This window comes from Solanum verrucosum, unplaced genomic scaffold (genome assembly GCF_900185275.1).
Source record: "Solanum verrucosum unplaced genomic scaffold, falcon-dt-bn FXZP01000307.1, whole genome shotgun sequence".
Lineage (NCBI taxonomy): Eukaryota > Viridiplantae > Streptophyta > Magnoliopsida > Solanales > Solanaceae > Solanum > Solanum verrucosum.
Window position 1 is genome coordinate 1,745,847 of NW_026020264.1, and position 21,733 is coordinate 1,767,579.

General features: G+C 32.9%; 1 protein-coding gene and 1 pseudogene across 1 annotated transcript; one reads left to right on the plus strand and one right to left on the minus strand.

Moving 5' to 3' along the window:
• Positions 1-7,372: 7,372 nt before the first annotated feature.
• Positions 7,373-8,100, minus strand: LOC125833574 (bifunctional L-3-cyanoalanine synthase/cysteine synthase 2, mitochondrial-like; annotated as a pseudogene).
• A 3,831-nt stretch (positions 8,101-11,931) lies between these two features.
• LOC125833668 (uncharacterized) lies at positions 11,932-19,698 on the plus strand. The gene is made up of 3 exons (XM_049512836.1): positions 11,932-12,077; positions 17,599-17,717; positions 18,757-19,698. The coding sequence occupies exons 1-3, from the start codon at positions 11,987-11,989 to the stop codon at positions 18,865-18,867; spliced, it is 321 nt and encodes a 106-aa protein (XP_049368793.1). The 5' UTR covers positions 11,932-11,986; the 3' UTR covers positions 18,868-19,698.
• The last annotated feature ends 2,035 nt before the right edge of the window (positions 19,699-21,733 follow it).

Consider the following 21,733-nt stretch of genomic DNA (forward strand, 5'->3'; position numbering starts at 1 on the left):
GGAACCGCGTCCTCCACAATGATTAACGGCTTTGCGCCTCCCCTCTAACAATTTTAAAATTTTCTTTTTTCCAACAACTTATTTTGAAGGCATTTTTATTTCCGCAATCCTCATTTGGTCACAAGAATTTTTAACTAGCCAACATTCCTTCGTGCAATATAGTTGGTCTAAACATCAATATGTAAAACATACCATTTTAAGTTTAAGTGGTATTTTCTCATTACACATGAAGCTTCGAAAACAAGCCTTCATTTCTTTCATCTCACACATATACATTGTGTGACATCATCGTCTATCGCCTTATTCCTTGAATATTATGTATCGTGAGTCTCGTTAATCAATATTATGTCATTTGTAACATATGTTGTGATGCTTCACTTTGGATATGACGTGTCAATTCATCCATCGCCAGGACAATCATAAATGAACATAAAGTTTACACCTCATGCAACACCATTGTGACTAGAAAATATTTTGAGTCTCCTTTCACTATCCTTACTCGGGTCTTGAATATCCTACATATCTTAATCACCCTAGCGTGTGACATCAATACACCTCTAGCCTCCAAACATCTTCATGAAACCTTTCTTGAGACTTTCTCACATGCCTTTTTGAGTTAATAAGCACCACATATAAGTCATTTTTCTTCATGCTGCACTGCTCTACTAGTCTCTTAATCAAGAAAAATCACACCATATACATATTTAAGAGACAATTTACGGGTTTTAACCCTACTTTTAAAAAATTCTTGATTATAGCAGTTTAATTACGGGTTATAACATATCACTATTTATTTATAAATCAATTAAATTTTACTTTATTAAATAATTAATCTTTTTATAATTTTATATTATTATTAAATTATTTAAATAAATAATACACCATAATTATCTCTTACACAATTATAGAGATTTACATTGATTATTGTTCCTTTTTTACAATTACACACCAATCCCACCCCCCACGTCAATCACACACCCCTAATCATCACACCTCTGCTATACAACACGCTACCACCCCACCACCCCACGTTACCAGTTCATCTTTCTTCTCTTTCAACCATATTCCATTGAAACCGTTTTTCAACATGTAACTATTGATTAGGAGAAAATTTTCATCATACAATCAAAAGAAAGGGCGGATTCACAACTCTAAGAATCAAGATTTTAAGATCTTCGACAAAACATGTCGAAGAAATCTGAGCATACTTCTCGAAAGAGCCCTCGATTGGTAGAAGCGACTTCTACTATTGAAATAGATGCTCCAACCTTCAACATTTTGACTCAAACGCCGCAGCCAAACAAGAATGAAAGTCCGGTGAAAAAAGGGTGGTACTTCTCAAAGGAAGAAACATGTTACAAAAAAGGGGAAGAAAAGTCAAGCAAAGAAAATTGAAAGTTCTGCAAATCAAAAGGTACAAAAGAGGAAGGGGAAAATGGTAGAACCCCCTTCTAATTCGGACTCAGATTTTGTAAGTGAGAAAAAGAAAAAAAATTAACAAATGTCGAGTTGGGTCAGTCTTCAAAACCATAAAAAAGAAGAGCAACAACGAAGGAGGACTCGGAAATCCCAATATCCAAAAAAGGCAAAAATGTAGTTAGGCTAAATATTGTATTTAATTTATTTTCCAATTTTCAATTTAGTAAATTTTTTGTTAAAACTGTTATATTATGCATATTATTGTTTGATATGAATTTTGTTTTAATGTTGGCATGAAATTGTTGTGGTATATGCATACGCATGTATATTATCTGTCGTGGAATTGATATTAAGTTGGGTATTTTGTTTATCAAAAATGGCATGACATTAGGGTTTTAATTAGTTGCATTGATTGTATGAAATTGGTATAGAAAATGGTATGATGTATTACTAATATTGGGGTGAAACTTATTTAAATCTGATATGAAGTTGGTACACAGTTTAGTAGGAAAACTAGTTTTTCAAATTATTCTCATTATATCTATTAATCTGAAACATGAATAATATTGGTATGAAACTGACTTAATATATGATTTATGAAAACGACAGGGAGGACATGTTCATCGTCAAAATAAACGATATTGTACTACGTTTTGGGGTAAGGAATTTGCAGTAGTTATTGGTCTCAAATGTAGACCCCGTATAGCAAAAGAACATGCTTCAGATACCAGCAATTATCCTATACCAAGACCGCAGAGATCAAATTTGAGATAGTTGATTGCAGTGTAGACTCTTTAATACCACATTTTTTTTTTTTACTTTTGGACTATATATATTTGTTTTTGCTACAGTTTAAGTATTGGATGATATACAATATGCATTGTTTTCTTCCAGTTAGATACCCACTACATATAAATTACAAATTTGCTCTCATAATTTCAGGATACTAGTTATACACAAACTGCATACCAATTGGATACAAATTACTCATTGCCTATAATAATTTCTGGATACCAATTATATACAAACTGCATACCAATTGAATTCTTAAACAGTTTTAGTTTTGATATTAATTGGAAACCAGATGAACCCCAATTTAGAGATCATGAAATAATAATGTCATAAATTGGCATCCAAACTGTATATACTTAGCATCCAATTCATACATGATTGGTATTTTTTACTTCATAATCCAAGACAAAAACTAAAAAAATAAAAAATGTATGAAGTTGGTATCCAACGTGTATAAATATTGGAAGAAATGATTATGACAATGTAAAACAATGATCATTATATTTTGTACCAACCTAAATTAAATCATATTTTATATTTTTTTCAAGTTGATCTCCGGATGGATACCAAATTAATACTAATTGAAAAATTAATTGCCTTAATCAGTGTGGGTTCAATTTAAAAAATGTATAAAGTTGGTATCCCACATGTATAAATATTGGAAGAAATGAATCTGACAATGTAAAACAGTTATCATTATTTTGGACTAACCTCAATTACATCCTGTTTTATATTTTTTTGAAGTTGGACACCTGATGGATACCAAATTAATACTCACTGTAAATTACATTACCTAATATCAGTATGGATTCAATTGCATACCAAATGCATACCATAATTACCTAATAAATTACTCAATAAACATTTTTGAAAAAAAATAATCACAATCAAAACAAAACATGAGTCTAAAAGACAAAATAAAATAAAAATTATTTTGTTACAAACAATAAACTATGTGTTTTTTGGCGGAGGGTAATTTGAATATGGCTTCCTGTTGTGGCCCTCTCGACGACATGTACTGCAAGTGACTTTAGACCTTTTGAATTTCACATCAGCAAACTCCTTTCAGCGTTCAAGTTGTGGTCTTCCTACCATTCTTTTTTAACTAGACGACATCAACTTAGGCTCAAGAACATAACTTGGTATATCCCATGTACTCTCGCATGGGAGAGGTTCAACAGGGATCGCATATGCATCTTCAAAATTCTTCAAGCAATATTAAAAAATCACAGTCAGTCTTACATAACACAAAAGGAAAAATAAATTTGTTGTATTTATATTCAAATTTCATACCAACCTAATACTAATTTCATACAAAACATCATACTTCTCGTACACATTTTTACACAATAATCATTACTTATTCATACTAATATCATGCCAAATAGAATATCAAATTAATTCCACCCTATAAATATTAATTATAATTTCATACAAAAAAAAAAAACAGTATACAAAATTATACTTTTAAACAGTATACCAAATTCATTTCATTATTATTATCAAATTACATTCAAATCAATATTCATACCTTAAAAAACACATTTCATACATTTATTCTGGCACACATTTCATAAATTTATAGTGCTAACATTGTTACTATTTCATACACTATCATTTATCAAGAAAATAGTATACTCAAATCATTCAAATATAAATTCAAAATCGCAAACATCCATGGTATAAACAAAATACAAATTACAAAAAACAATATACAAAAATTTCATACCAATGTTTATTTAAGTTTCACAAAAATTATTATGTCATATGAACAAAAGAATGTTCATATAAAAAACATTACAATTTAAATCTATTGTACACAAACAAAATCAGCAAAATTTACTTTACAGTTTCATTAATTTTTTTTTACGTTTCATTAATATAAAATAAATAAATAATAAATCGCAAAGAATACTAACCAGAATGATCCCATCAACCACCATGTTTATTAATATCGATAAGAAACTGTCTATTACATTAAAATGAAGATTATTGAACCAAAAATATTTGTAACTAGTCATGAATGACGACAATTACAACAACAAAAAATCGTGGAGAGAGAATGTTTAAACAAAAGAAGAAAATCTGCTTTTTGAAATACTTTTAACTGATTTGAGTAAAAAAAGGAAAATAAATATTCCCATTTTGTTTTGAATCTCCTAAATATATGGCAATTAATAATTCTCATTAATGTATTCAAATTTATTATTACAATTATTCCCGTTTTTTACCATTTATTAATATTTTTAAAACTATTTTTACTATTATTTTAAAACAAAATCTGCTTTTTGAAATACTTTTAAATGATTTGAGTAAAAAAAGGAAAACAAATATTCCTATTTTGTTTTGAATCTCCTATATTTATGACAATTAATAATTATCATTAATGTATTCAAATTTATTATTACAACTATTTCCATTTTTTACTATTTATTATTTTTAATAAAACGATTTTTACTATTTTTTAATTTATTTATTTTTAATAAAATGTTATAACCTGAAATTTTTTATTGTTACAACTTGAAAGAATTATTATACTGTCATAATTTGAAATTATTAGTCTTACATATGTCATTTATAAAATTTTCACCTTAATCAAATAGATGGCTTATGTAGTAAATAAACATGGCATAAAACTGAATTGGTTCTAAACATAGACACTCTTTCATCATGTTCATCACTGTAAATATAAGAAATGAAAAATAATTATATCTTAGTGATTCACACCTAATATAAATATAAATCTCCATCGTTGAATATGATGAGTCCCATTTAAAAAATCTTGACAAAATTATGAAATAGCTAGACTCAAGTTAATATTTCACCAGAAAGACAAAGCGGTTCATATTCATAATTATGATGGTTAAACTGATAACTAAGTAATAATATTGAAAGAAGAAAGTGGCTGACGATATATAATGATTTGTTTGTTTTTTTTTGAGAAAAGACATAAAGTGACCATCGAAACTGTCTCAAATTTTCAAAAAGACACCTTAACTTTGCAACCGTCCTATTACCCCACTAAACAATTATGAACTGATATTATTATATTATTTTTCAATCAACCCTAGATTTTAAGAAGCAAGTGTGTTCATACACCAATTATAACATGACATGTGTTACATTAATTAAAAATATAAAAAAAATCATTTTAAGTTTTTTTTTTCTCTCTCTCCCCCCCCCCCCTGCCCCCTCCCCCCTCCCCCTCTCTCTCACTTTCACTCTTAATTTTGATTTCATCTTAAATTCCACTTTATCTGCCACCCCCACTTTAAAGTTGATCCATACCTCCATTTTCTTTCTTTTTCTTCACCTCCTACCCTCACCCCACCCCCACATCAAGTTGAACCCCTCTCCCCTTTTTTTCTTTTATTTTTCTTCTTCTTCTTCTCCAATCCATTTCCTTCTTTCGATGATTTTTTTTATTTGAATTATTGATGACAAAACTAATTATTTTTCTAAGAAAATTTAAAATTTTGAAGGTATCATTAATTACTCATTTTCATATAACTTCAAAAAAATAAAAATGATAATTTTAAAAGAACAAATGAATTTCCCGACAATTAAAAGAACTTGATTGAAATCAGATAAAAAAAACTATATGATACCTCCTAATCATCTTGAAATCTAATGGATTTATCAAATTGTTCGAAATGTAAAAAAAAATATTTAGATAAAGTTTTAAAATTAAAGAGAGTAAAACTAATAGTAGTAAAAAAAGGAAGGTGAAGTTGTGGTAAAAGCGATGACATTGAAAGTGAGAAGCGTCAATGGAGATGACAATGAATTTTTGAAGAAGAAAGAGAAACAATAATAAGGAAAAAAAGTTAAAATAACAAAAAATATATTTTATAATAAAATACTTGTAAAAATAAATCATATTAGTTATTTTAGGTTGCTCACTCTCTTTGAGAGAGTGCATACTCTCTATGTAAGGTGGACAAAAAATGATGTAATAATATAAGTTCAAGATTGTTTAGTGGGGTAATAGGACGCCCTCATAGTTAAAGTGCTCTTTTGAAAATTCGGGACAAGTTCAGGTGTCAGTTTATGTCTTTTTTTTCTTTCTTTTTAAAAAGATATATAATAATAATTGATGATTTTGAATGTGCATAGTTATTGATCTTTGTAATGATAGTTGATTGTAAATGATGTAATTAATAATTAAATAATTTACGATATAGACAATAGTAAGTGTAAATGGTGGTACTTTATGATGACCTTGTTGAACTATGAAAATAGATGAATAGTAATGAAGTGCCATTTTTCAAAAAGAAATTCTTAAATAACCATCTCAATGATGTTAAATTTTATTAAAAATAGTAAACATGAATCTATTTAGACATATCATTATTGTAAAATAAATAGAACAAATCTCATTCTAAAAAAGTGTGGGATTTTTCGGACGCCCGGGGGTATTTCGGTCAATCTCACTTTGGTTGTCTGGGGTATTTTAGGTATTTCATAGTCTTTTCCATTGAAAATCTCAAGTGTGTTCTGCATCTGCAATGCTCCTTTGCCGACTCTCTTCTTTTTCCCATGCTCAAGCTCTCTGGTCTCCTTCTCATATTCCATCTTCATCTCCGGTTGTAATCAGGTGTCCGTTTTTTCGTCTATTCTTTCGCGATAATTGTTTTCTCCTATTAATTTCTCTTATTGCACTTGTTTGTGGGTAAATTTTTACCTGAGTATGTTTATGTGACCTTCACATATATATATCTATACATAAATTGATACTCTAATTACTGATTTGGATGATTATTGTTTGGTGACTCTTCTGATGTATTTTGCTTTAGAAAATCGCTGATGGAAATACTCCTAATGGTGTTTTCTTAGTATTATCTTTTGGTACAAACTAATTACAGAAGTAGTCCTGTGTTGGAGAAAATCTGAGGCAAAAATTCTTTGGCTAACTGTTGGTATGTGTCAACTTCTGGTATTTGGTGATTCCTCAAGCGTAAGTTTTTCCCAGGAAGAAATATCATTTTGCTTGAGATAATCGTTGCACCACCCTCTCTGACCCCACTTGTGGAATTACACTTGATATGTGGTTGTTAGTTGAGGTAATCCTTGATTCTTATGTAGGAAATTAAACTTATTAGCTCTATTATATCATAATCACCAACTTCGTTTCTAAGGGATTGTGGAACTTTGGTTATATTTAGAGAGGAAACCCTTCACTTCTTTTCCAGTGCAGGTGTTCCTCCATTAGATCCATGTCAGGAATATCTGGCTTGAATCCGACCCCATTTTCCGTTATATGATGAGGTCCTGCTTTTACACCATTCTATATATTGTTTTCAGTTGGCTCGAGTCCATATAAGCACAACGTTAACTATTTTTGACATAGGATTGTTCTCAATTTCTTGACATGGGATTATCTTGGATGTTTACTGATTCTGTCTTGAGGAATCAAAAGTACTACATTAAAGTATATATTTAACTTGACATTAGGATTTTTAGATTTGAGATACTTTCCAACACCAGTATTCCTATGATAAATATGTCAACATTACCTAGAGTTTCTTCCCATATTTCAGGGCCAATTGTGTCAAAATGAAGCTGTTTTCGATATGAAGCAATTGAGAATTATGTAGTAAAACAGAGAATATATTAATTAAGTTAAGTTTCTTAAAATTACCCGAGTGTTTACATGGTTGGAAAATTGTTGAAGCATGAAAACATTAGGTGTAGATTCCAAAAGTTCATAAGCCTTCTTAACATTGCCTTCCATCCCTTTTGTTGGATCGGTGAGGATTAAATCTGCTCCAAATGCTCTCCTCTCCATGCTCGTGTACGAAGGCATTGTCAAAATCATTTTGTAGCCTTTCATTGCTGCCATAAATGCCATACTGATCCCCATATTTCCTGATGTTTGCTCAATCAACGTCCTCTAATTATAAATAATAATCAATAAACATGTTAGAGATCGAATTGAATGTGTGTTGAATCTGTTGCCATTGTTTTGTTTTAATTTTCAGATGTATTAGATTTTAAGACCAAGCCAATCAATTTTCAAACTACACACAAGTAATTACCTGTGAAAATTTCTCCTTCGTTTCAGACTGGTGCAATACCTTTTACTTTTTTGTTTTCTATCATGTTATGAAGATTATACATTTTTATTCATGTATGAATAGACTTTTTACTGACTAAATATATAAGTTTATTCTACATATTTTTTCTATTTACTCATAAGTAGATAGTTTGCCTTTACTTGAGCTGTTGAGTTTACTTTATTGGCCAATTCGCCTTCATCAGGTTATTTGTTTAGTAGCTTTTATATATCTTTACTTTAGGACTCTGGCTGATGATTGATTCCTTTATATAATTGAGGTTTACAAGTGTTAAGTTAGGTAACAGTGCAATCTTTTAATGTTGTTGTTTTGTATAAGATGGCTGAGATTTGGTTATTCGGATAAGCTTAAGTTTAATTGGAATTTGGCCAAGAGGAATGGACAATTAATCATCTCTTGTCTCTTTAATCTGAGTTTGAAGTATGGAGGATAAAACAAATTCGCCATGCCACGGATTGTTCTCCAGGCGATTATCAGCAATGTACTGCAGAAGAAAGTTGGCCATGAAACATAAGTGCTGAAAATGGCTGATACAAAGAAGGGTCTAAGACCTCAAGATCTTGGGTTAAAATCTTTCTAGAAGATTGATAGTCAGTATGAACATCTTGGAATGTGGAGGTCTTGGATAGTACATTCGGAATGCTGTCAAATGCAAATCTAGAACCCTTTTTTGCAAAAATTTTGGTTTGGAGTTACGTTATGAAGTGTTGCTCCAGGAATGCCATTTAAAGAGGGATATGCTTTCCTGTCAAGTGAAAACACCTTGCTGCTTGCCTAGAAAAAGAAATATTTTAGAAGCAATTTTGTACTAAATGAACTGGAAATGGTAAAGTTATAAGACACTTAGATTTAATTTTATACGTTTACTTCTCTGTGTCTCAAACTCTTAGTTATGTTGTAAAGTGTCTGTGTTTGCTTCTTAGTTAGATGCATTATGTCAACTCATATGCATGGGTCATTTGATTTGTTACTTTGTTTTCTATGTGATTTTTATTGAAGAAAATCTTGAGAAATTTTAACAGCTAAACAAATAATGATGTAGGATACGGACCCGTGCCTTGCACGGGCACACATCACCTAGTATACTTAATAATTAAGAGCTATATAATAAATATTTAGACTGAAAAATTAAATTTAATAACTGAAATTAGAAAATATAAATTAAGACATTCATTAAGTACGTAGAAATATGCTGATCTAAATACAATATTAAGGTGTTATATTAATATCTGAATTTTAAACAATTAAGTTCATCGTTTTTTTTTGTTGAAACTCATAGAAAAATATAGCCGATCGACAGTGGCTCCAAGGCAGAAATCCAACCCCCCAAAAAGGTCGTCGGTGGCTTCCCTTGCCACTCTCCGACTGTTTGCCGGTGGAATCTTGCTATTTAGGGTTTTCCATTACAGGTAATTTACAGTTCTCTTTGTTCTGTAATGTTTGTTTCTTCCCTGTGTGAATTCAATTTTGACTAATTTTTGGTTGTCTCTTTACATTCTTCTAGATTTTTACTTTGAAGCTTATCAATTGCTAGCCATCTGTGTACCTTCTTCAAAGATTTCCTTAACAGATTTCAAAATTTTAGCTTGTCCTTTCAAGTCAGGTTTTGAGCTTGTTTACCCTAATGGGTATTTCATGATTTTTGGTTATTTGTGTGCTTTGGCTATTGTTTGCTGTGATTTCAGCTGATGTTATTAAATTTTTTTATCATTTTCATCATTTATTGGATAATTGGTGTTTGATTATGACTGGGATTTGGGCGTTTGTGTGTTGAGGCTGTGGGTCTGGGCATTTGTGTGCTGAGGCAGATGCTCAAAATCAAAAGGAGGAGGGAGAGTTGCCTTTTGTTCTTTGTCATTTTGATTTTCCCTTTTTGGTTTGTCTGGTTATAGCTAATCTGTATATAGGGGAAAACATCAAGCTTTGAGGGATGTTGCTATGAATCTACTTGTTTGTTAATGTAAATAATTTGAAGGTGGTGCATGTGGGTGTTGTTGCTTTTCGAAAATAAGGTTTTATGTCATTTAGCTTTATCCATGTTCATCTAGTTTATTGTCTATCATGCCATTGGTCTTAGCCTTTAGCTTAGGAGGATTTGAAGAGAATATAGGATTGTGGATAAGCCTATTCCTTCTTCTTTTGTGTTGTACTTTTTGCCTTCTTTTCCTTTGTTCATCTACACTTCAAAGTCAAGTTGCATCTTGTTCATTTAGATGCTACAACCTTGGTAAATTGAAATAATTTAGTACTCCCTCTATTTATTTGGTGCGTCATATTTTTTTTAGCATTTTTAAAGAAGAATGTTATTCATATGTATTTATTGAACAGATTTATCTGCTTATGTATCCAGTTTGTCACTTGCTTACTTCTACTCTGCTTGTTCTCATTCACTTGTTTCCCCCTTTCTAATGTTTAGATCAATGGGAAATACTTTTATTTTTTCTAGAATAAAAATAGGAAGATTGACTACTTTGGTCAAAAGAAAGAGGAAGAGTCATTCCAGAGCCGAACTTGACTTATTGATGATGAATTTAAGACCATGGGAATTGGAAATAAAATATGCTTTTCGTGTTGATTCCACCCATCTATTGATAACATTTGGATTATTTACGCTGATACCCCATGCCTAACAGTCTGAGGGCCTGGTTGCTGGACAATGGGTTTACCATACTGCATTTTCTGGTTTTATAGTTTACACTCCTTATTTGACTTGAGGTTCAAGAACCGAGGAGAATGAGGAAAAATTCAAAGAAGAAATAGATAGTGACTAATGTTTAATAAAATATGCTATTGTATCTTCATTGTATACTGTTTGTAGTAGTCCTTGTCGTAATATTAACATTTTCGTAGTTTCTTCTTTTCAATTTAGGATGATTAAAATCAAAGACAAGCTAGCATAGTTATCATTTCTTTGTCATAATATTATCATTTCCTTAGTTTCTGCTTTTCAGCAGATTCATTGCCTCTGATGTCTATTCATGACAATAGTTAAAATTGGTTGCACTAATGCCCATCTTGAAGTAAATTTCCTTTAATTATTATCCTTTTGGTTCTCTTCAGAACATAGAGAGGAGTATTGTTCTTTATGCCTTTTATTGGTTTCTTCTAGTTTTAGTTTTCTTAATTTCTATCTTAACTGATTTTAGACAGATGGAAACTACAATGCTAACCCAGGAGATGCTGATTTATGTAGCAGCAGTTAATATCATATAACTTTGTTATAGACCTTAATCATTCAGATCTATTTAGACCTATTAAGTGATTGTAAAATAAAAAGTACACATAATGTTTAAGATCTAAATGAATTTTATTGGAGAGAGAAGGAACATTAGATATGAATATTAATCATTTAGATCTTAAACATTATGTGTGTTTTCTAATGCTCCTATCTAATGTTCCTTCTCTCTCCTGGGAACAGTGGGTGATTATTGGAGTTTTTCAAGTTTCCACTCACAAAACGTGAATTTTGTTCTCATGTAAATATCCCTTTTTATCTTAACTTCAAGTATTTCTTTCTTTTTTTCCTTTCAAATCTCAACTAAATTATGTTCAATCCTGTTTAAAATGGTTTATGGGGTTTGTGTGTGCGTGTGTGTTTGGGGGGGGGGGGGGGAGTTTACCTCAATCATCCATATACTCTAAACACAGCTATCAAAATTTCTAACAGTGATTCAGCTTCAGCCGGAAATTGATCTTCAATGTCAGGAGAAGTTCAGATGAGTTCAGAAAAGCAACCACGAAGAGGAGTGTCATGCACCACTTACTTCGATGCACTCTGGTTCTGCTACTGTAAGTTGAATTTCTTTAGCTTTATTCATTTGTTGACTGTAATTTTGAAAAGGATTTATATGCTCTAATCCATCAAATCTCCTGGTCATTTAGACCCTCTTAAGGATGCCTAAAGTTTGATGGTTTGTTGTATGTGGAATCTTGCATCTTCTTCCTAGGGTTGAAACTGAATGTGTGTAGGCCGAAAAAATGAATGCAGTTTATTTCTATTTCCTCTTACTTCTATAACTACTTCAGATTGAGTTTCTTTCTTTACCGAAAATGAGTGCAGATTATCATTAACGTTCGTCAAACACTGTACAGGCTAGTTATTTCAATTGGGTTCTTTCTTGTGATAAGGATTGAATCTGACTTTTTTTGTGTGTGTACTACTGTACTTAATGATATTCTCTTATGCTATGCATCTTTATTTTGTGTAACCTGATTTGTATTCTTTCACATGTTTTATTTGCCAGTATGCCTAATCAAATCATCATTTTTTTCTCTTCATAGTCAAACTACGTTTAGGGTGCAGGGGTTTCTGCTTAAGGTATCAAAATTCATGTAATCACTATTTAATAATAGCAACCAAATGGCACGTTTGGAGAACGTAATTGTTAGGCATCAGTTTTATGCTTTTTGGTATTTACTGTAGTCTGTAAGTGAGGATTCAATTTGTCATGAACATTGTTTCGAGATACCAATATTCAGTAATCCTTGTTTAGAAATACAATTGTCAGCTGACATATTTCTAATTTGTCACTACAAGAAACAAATTACTGTGTGCTATATAGACATATTAGTTGTTGTGTGGATGATAGGCAGATCTTGCCAGTCCACCTGGTCATATGAAGCCGGTTGCATCATGGCTCTCAAGAATATTTGACAGTGTACCAATAATTTTCTCCTACTTGCTCAAAAACCCACAGGAAAAGGGTTAGGCTCCTATCCATAGCATGAGTAATTAAAGCAAGTGAACAATTTAAAATCCGAGCTATATATTGTGCAAGAGGTCTTTGCTAGTTGTTGATTTTGAAAGAGAAAAAGACCTTCAGGTTCTTTGGGATAAAAATACGAAGTACTTCCACAGAATAGCCACAACACATAAAAGGTTTAATTCCATTGACAACTTGACAGTCGGTGACAATAATATCAGTGATTCAGTAGAAATTAAGGAGACCATACAAAGCTTTTATCAGAATCTTTACAAGGAATCTGAAGTGTGGAGACCAGAATTGCTGCTTGACAGCCCTACATGTTTAACTGAAGAAGAACAAGAATGTTTACAGAGTGTGTAGAGACAGAAATACTGGACAGTATCAAGCTGTGTGCAATGGAAAAATCTCCTGGGCCGGATGGCTTCCCAATGTCTTTTTATCTTGCTTTTTGGGATCTGCTCAAAGAGGATATTAAGAATACTTTACATGACTTTCATGTTAATGAAAGGACTGAGAAAAGTTTCAATGCAACTTATGTAGCTCTCATTCCTAAGAAAGCAGGGGCATCAGAGCTGAAGGATTTTAGACCAATAAGTCTGATCACTGGCATATACAAGGTGATAGCAAAGCTATTGACTGAAAGGCTGAAAAAAGTGGTGGACAGGCTAGTCAACAAGCATCAAATGGCATTCATAAAAGGGAGGCAGATTATGGATGCTGCCCTCATTGCTAGTGAGTGTGTGAACTCTAGAATGAAAAGAGATAAACCTAGTGTCATGTGTAAGCTAGACATTGAAAAGGCATATGACCATGTTAATTGGAATTTCTTGATGAGTATACTCAGACAAATGGGATTTGGAGAAAAATGGTTGGGCTGGATCAATTTTTGCATCACTACAGTCAAATTTTCTGTTTTGATGAATGGAGAACCAGTTGGCTTTTTCCCATCCGGTAGGGGTCTTAGACAAGGAGATCCTCTATCCCCATTTCTTTTTGTGCTGGCAATGGAAGGATTTGATAGTATGATGAGGAGAGCAATTCAACACAAAAGATTCAACGGCTTTCAAATAGGAGGTGTTAGAGGTCAATACAAGGAAATATGTCATCTACTTTTTGCAGATGATACAGTGATTTTTTGTGAACCTACTGAAGAACAGATAAGCCACATTAGATTGTTACTTCTGTTCTTTGAATCCACTTCTGGCCTGAAAGTAAATTGGCGAAAGAGTAATCTTTTTCCAATTAAGGAGGTGCTAAACATCCAGAGCTTGGCAGATATACTAGGATGCAAAGTGGAACATCTGCCTACAGTTTACTTGGGCATGCCTCTTGGTTACCAGCATGAAGAGATAACTATATGGGATGGCATAATAGAGAAGGCTGAAAAAATATTGTCACGGTGGAAGACTCAATACTTATCACTAGGAGGAAGGCTCACTCTCATAAAATCAGTCCTTGATTCTCTACCTACTTATGTAATGTCCTTGTTCCCCCTTCCCAAGAAGGTTTTGAAGAAACTGGACAAACTTAGAAGGAATTTCCTTTGGCATGGTTGTAAGGAGAACAATGGATACAACCTGGTGAAATGGGATACTACACTGAACAATAGGTACTTGGGAGGTTTGGGTATCTGAAACCTAAAGAAACAAAATGATAGCCTTTTGATGAAATGACTCTGGAGATATAATGATGGAAAACAGGCTTAATGGAAGGATGTAATTAAGTGCAAATATGGTGAGAACAACCCTTGGTGCAGTAATGAAAGCTCTTTACCTTATGGGGTTGGGGTATGGAGAACAGTCAGAGATCTTTGGCCAATGATAAAAGAGAACACAACAATTAAAGTGGGAGATGGGAGAAAAACAAAGTTTTGGGAAGATGCATGGAACAACCAGAGCCTTCTGAAAGATATTTTTTCGGACCTGTTCACCATTTATAACAACCTGAAGCAACTGTCAAAGAGTGTTGGACTGAACAGGGATGGGATCTATCTTTTAGGAGATTCTTGAATGACTGGGAAGTGGACAAAGTGGCCAACCTACTCCATGAAATAGGGGACTTCACGGGAACCACTTCAGCCCCAGATTCTATGAGATGGAAGCACAAAAAGGATGGAAATTTCACTGTTAAAAGGGTCTATGAAACAGTTAATACACAACAAAACAGAAAACAACAAGGTTTATGGGAAAATGTCTGGAAAAACATCGCACCAACAAAAATAAAATGTTTCACATGGTTGGTTGTCAGAAAAGCTTGCTTGACACAAGAGGTTTTGAAGAAAAAAAAGGAGAATTGTAGTATCTACATGTCAATTTTTTGGGGAAATTGATGAGACAAATAGTCATCTTTTCTTGCGCTGTAAATTCACTGCTCAGTTGTGGAATTTATTTTTTACTCCCACAGACACAAAGTGAACCATGCCTGAGCACACTGCAGATCTACTCAGCTGCTGGATTAGATGAGGTGGAAGCAAGAGCCAGAAATGGTGGAAAATCATTCCACATTGCATCTGGTGGACTGTGTGGAGAGAGAGAAATAGCAGACGTTTTGAAGATAAGTCCAATTCCATTCATAGAGTTAAATGGAATTGTATCGTATCTTTATTCTTTTGGTGTAAACAAAGAAATATGGAGGAATTAGAGCTTGTAGATCTGTTAGGCTCCCTGTAAGTAGTTTCTCCCTTTCTCTCGTTTTTTGTTTGTTTTGTTCCCCTTTTGAAGGTCTCCAGCATCATCCTTAATGCTGAGGAATACAACATTACCAGTTTCAAAAATAAAAAACATAGAAGGTTAAACGAGACTCTTTCTAAATTATGAGTTTGAAGGAGGATCTCCCTTTTTGTTGGTGGAATGGAACTGGTGCCCTATCCCAGCTCAATAACGGAATTTATTTTCTATTCAGCCAAGCTGAAGTCTATGGCACAGGATAGCACTTGGACCAGCCTTTCAGATGTAGTAATAAGGGTCTTGAGGTGTGTCTGTGTGCATGCCAAACTTATGAAAGCAATAGGCTACAGGTTGCAATGAGCCAAAGGCTATTAAATCTAGTGCTACAACTGACATTAGTTTTTTTTGTTTTGTTTTTTTGATTAGGGATAAAGAAAAGAAAGGTGAAGGTCATATCATTTCAACTAGGAAGTACTTTCTGGCTGGTAGATTAAGGCAGATTCTAGATATTGCATCACAATCATTTCTTTTGCAGATTGAATGGGGTTTCACTTTAGAACCTATGAATTTATTGTGCAACAAGTAGGTTTTCTACTTTGGAACCTTTAGAGTGCAACAATCAACCTGATCTTGTGCCATGTCAGAACAAGAAATATCCAACTTTTTTATCCAATGAAACCCCGAACTGATTGGTTGGAGTTGTGATTCAAAGTAACCCACTTAGAGCCCGCTTGGCTTAACTTAAAAAAAGTAGTTTTTAAGAAGTCGAACTTTAGTAACTTTTAAAGTTAAAAAGTGAAAAGTAGGGGAGTACCTACTTTTAACTTTTAACTTTTTAAAAATCATTTTAAGCTTATTTCAAGTTATTTTTAACTTTGCCAAACACTCCAAAAAGCTAAAAATGACTTAAAAGTAGTGACCAACTTTTAAGCCAATCCAAACATGCTGTTACTTTTGTTAGAAAAATGGGAAAACGAACCTGAATCAAAGGCTTTCCAACAAAAAACTCACTTGTAATAAACTTGAAGTCAATAGCTAATACACTATGTAATCCATTTATATATTTGACGATGGAAGGAGAAAGAGAGGATGGACAGATGACCAAACAATAGCAGAATTTCACTTGATAATCCTTTCAGTTGAAAACATTCTTGAATCCCATTTTTTGACACCTTGCGATGAATAGTTGGGAAATTACTGTTTGTAATGATTGCCTTAAACAACAATTTCATAATTGATTAAACAAATGGTAGACCCAGGAGGCTAGTGAATTGCTTATGAAAATATGTTAGTAGTCTTGATACTAACAAATGTGAGACTGCTTGGGGTTGTCAGACGAGAGCTTTGCAAGCATAGATTCTTCAAGGATCTAGACTGCTGTTTAGCTAAGCCGGGGTCTTCAAAAGACAAGTGTTGCACTGATCCTTGCCTTTAGTAATCTTAGTTAATCCGCTACAACTGAGGGGAACTATTAAACACAATAGGGTTATACTGTACTAGTAACTTGCTGTATCTTAAGTGATGTGAGTCTTTCTCTTGATTTCTGATGACACTTATTACATAGTTTGCTACTATTTTCACTCCTAACGACTTCTTTTCTATTTGTTCTTTTTCCGTCCTTGTTTAGGATTGAAATTCATGGAAGCTGATGATTTATTTGAGAGACATGCATTTAGACGTTTTCAATAACAAAATGATTCATTTACATGCTGAGAAAGAAACACAATTCTAAACTGAAAAAGAAGGCTCATCACCATACATTCTGTTATGTTGCTGTTGCTAATAAATAAGTTTTGGTTGCAATGTCTCTATGAATTTATGAACAAGTCCAAAGTTGATATCAGTGGGACTTATATGAGATCTGTTTGTCTTCTGTTCTTACATGCACTTTCTTCTGTGAGAATTAGTTTAGGCTGATGTGTAATTATGTTGTGGCAGCTCCAGTCCATCAGATGCAGCAATACTATAGACTTGATGCCCTTGATAATTGTAGTAAGAAATGGAGTGGTCTTGTTGATTGTCTGACTTTGAAAACCAAAAGGTCTTCTGAAGTGGAGGTACAGTGTTCTCTTGCATCATAGTCTGGACTGTTCATGATGTTCTTTTTTCGCCCGAGTCATTCAAATATGCGAATAAAAATATATTTTACAAGTTAATAAACCCTGTGTTGCTTGTAAGATTACTTAAAGTCATAGATTTGTGAGGATGAGGAATATAATTTTATTGTTTAGACATTCTAGCAATTGAATCTGAGTCTCTCCAAATTATCAACTCTTTGATTAGAATAATTGTTGCTATAATATCAGAAGGAGGAGGTATACTAACACGAAACTTCTCAACTGGGGGAGGTCTTGGATGCAAGTTTTGCTGATGTGCAGCTTTCCTTTTTTGCTTTTGATGTTGTCGAAAACAGTTTTAATTTGTTGATAGTTCCATTTAAATGCTCAAATTCTGGGGATTGACAGTAAAGGAGGTCTTTTAATGAGATTAAACTAGAGGGTACATTTTAGGTATTTCACAAACTAGGAGAAGGTTCATTTAATTTTGCCAAACCAGAGGTAATGCCTCACCTAGTCACCCCTCACCTACAATTGTTGTGCCTCAACCCATCCAAATTTTTGAGTATGACTGATAAATTAATTGCGATTTCATTTGTCAACCACATTTTTGAGTTGCTGACTAAGGCAGTTATGCTATGGTATTTGCTTCAAATGAGGTTGCTGAGCTAGCAATTTCTCTTTTTGGATGGACGCTTCTCTGGAGATGTTATTATAGATGCAGAGGCTTTTTTCTTAATCAATAAATACGAAATTTATCATGTGGTAATTTTGTTAGTTTTAAGTTTTATACAGTCAGTGCATGCAATTTTTTACACCATTAGGTCATCCAATGGATATTTATAGGTAAGCATGTGGGACTTGAAATTTTAATAATGAGATATATTACCTGCTACAACAAGTAAAGATGATCTGATAGTGTAACAAATACTCACACTAACGGTTTTCTTCCCTATATATGCTCGTGAAGTCACTTCTGCTTTCTGTATTATTTTGTTGATTTTGTTTTTCATACTCACCATTAGATCATGTGAAGCAGGAAATTTTAGAAGCACGTGAGAAAGAGAAGCCTCAGCTGTGGTCAACACGAACCCCTGAAGAAGCCGCGGCTTATTGGAACGGACTCTTTGACCATCTAAATGAAGAGTAAAATTCTAAGACCTTTTCATCAGACATTTGCCTAATCAATACGAGAAAGTTTATCATATCATTTGAAATAATCTTCTCCCCAATGATGCTTGTTCTAAACATGTTATAGAGCACATGGTTATCAAAGTGTGGGTTTCTGAAGAGGCACCGGTTTAGGAATGTTTAGAATAGGAACATTGTGTTGGAAAATTCTCTTTTTCTTTGAGTGATAGAAGCAGCATGAACAAATTCTAACGTTGCGTTAAACGACGGAGAAAGCCGACCTTCTGATTCAGATTCAGATGAATATGGAGCTTATCATTGCAATATAAATAGATGGAACAAAACATTATTCATCTTTCTTTAATGTGGTTTAGTGCCTGTACATGGTGATTCTGCTAAGGTACATGTCTTGCATGGTTTTCATATGGTCTCGATGGTCAACTTCGTTGGATCATGTGGTGCCCACATTAGCCGATGACCTAGATCACCTGACGATGCAAGAAAAACAGGTTAGTCATGGATAGTAACTTTGACGACAGACACTGTTTGCTTGAGTGTGTGAAAGAGACTAGAAAATGTGCTTCCAGTGTTGCTGTGAATGGTTATAGCAATGGAAGGTCCTTTAAATATAATAGTCCCCATTTCAACAATGAGGATTTTTGCTATATTATATCCTTGTTTAGACTTGAAACCCGGTGTTCAGTAAACGATACAACAATGGAAGATCTTAAGATGATGAGTCCAGAACCTAAATGATGTGGGAAAAAAGCTGTAACGAAACTACCTATATAGCTCTCGAATTTTATGCACTATATATGAATTGCTTGACATCAAAAGTTAAAAGTTCGTTTGCATATTTTTTTTTAAAAGTAGATGACACAGAAAATTCATGTGTTATGCATCAATCTCATTTACATAGAGCATCTTTAATATTTGCTAGCTATAGTCTCTTTAATTAACACCTTTGACTTTGAGGGGTCGTTTGGTTTGAAAATGAGTTATGATGGGATAAGTTATGTTGGGATTAGTTGTGTTGGGATTATTTTTTATTGAGTGTTTGGTTTGTTGTATTCAAAATAATAAATTTTAAGAACAATTTATTTGTTTACAAAAATGTCCTTCATTAATGTAAAAAGTGATATAACAAAAGGGTTGAAAGAGACATTTTTGTCATTTACCTATTTTATCCCGGGATTACTATACCACCCAAGGAGAGGGATAACTTATCCCGGTACTAATTATTAATCCCGGGATAAGTTATCCCGAACTTGCCAACCAAACAACAAAATAAGCGGTACTATAATTTAATCCCGAGACTATTTAGTATTATCCCTCACACCAAACGAGCCCTGAGAGTACAAAACTACTTACATGTTATGTTTGACAAAGCATCACACATAGCTTCTAGGGAGGACCACTATTTATGACATAGTAGAACATTACAAAATATTTAGGGTGTGTTTGGTATGAAGGAAAATGTTTTTAAATGTTTTCCTTCATACCAAACACACCCTTAATGTCTAGCTGTTTGACAATTAGCTTAAGAATTCTGGATTAAAGTTTAAAAAAAACATGTTTGATCTTTGTTTCTAAAATTTTCCCTGGATGAGTTCACTCTTGTACGAGCAGCATATATACCTGATGTGATCTCGCAAAAGTGAGGCCTGAGAAGGATGGTGCATACACAAACATATTTTTTCTACCTTATGAAGATAGATTGATTGTTTCTGATAAATACGAGCAACATATTCTTTAAATTTAATACTATTGGGTAAAGACATACTGTTGAATGATTCTTTCAACCCCGTGCCAATCTTGAAAAATGACCCTTCTCATAGTTGAAATGGACCATTGAAAAAGTCAAGCAATGTCACATTTAAATTTGAAGTGAAGAGAGTAAATGTGAATGTTTTTACCTGAATTGAAGGGCCTAACAATTTTGAAAATCCTTATTATTAAATTTAGCAGCAAAGGCAATCAATTTTTTATTTTTAGAAAAGAAAAAAAGTGTCTTTTCTCATTGCAAAAGTAGCCCCATGGCAAAGTCAAGAAGTTCTAGTCTTGTACCATTTGCCTTACAATTTATTAGGTGTAAATTAATGGTAGTGGGTGAGTTGACTAAATTTTAAATATTTTTTTCTTGTCGTAAATGCTTCTTTTATTATTCTGTCTCAAATTATTCATCGATGATTTTTAAAAATAGTCATAGTACATGTCTTAATTCATTTCATTTTTTGTTCTTTCTATTTTCAAAATAGATGCAATGTCTACTTAGCGGTAAGCCGGTAACCTTATCACCCCTTGTGATTCCTAATTTTAAGTAAAATTAAAATAAAATAAAATAAATGTTTGAATTCATGATAGTTGATACAATCAAATTTTATAAGGGTTATTTATTATGACAATATTTTACTATAACAATTTGATTTTCTTCATAATCAAATTTTTATGTTATATTTCTACAACAACATTCTACTTATAACAGAAATGTCATTTATTATATAAAATTGTTCCATTTTAAAAATCACACTTAAATATTATGTAATAATAATTTATAAAAATTTGATATAAAAAAAATTCACAAATATATACTTTGCCTTACGTAAATTGCTTAATATCCGACATATTAAAGACTTCCATGGTGAAAGTATAACCCCATGTTTTTATTTTATTACAAGGAAAATCCGCAGTCACTATCCTTTGGGTGCGCATAGGGTAAAACCCTGCTCCTATGCAATAGCTCACAAACCACATAGGAGAGGTAACCCGCACTAGACAAGCCCAGTGCGACGAGCTCGATCCAGAAGGCAAACCCTTGCATTCGCTGGCAAGGGGTTACGAATTTGAGACCTCCAACATGGAAGTCCCAAGCCCAAACCACTGGG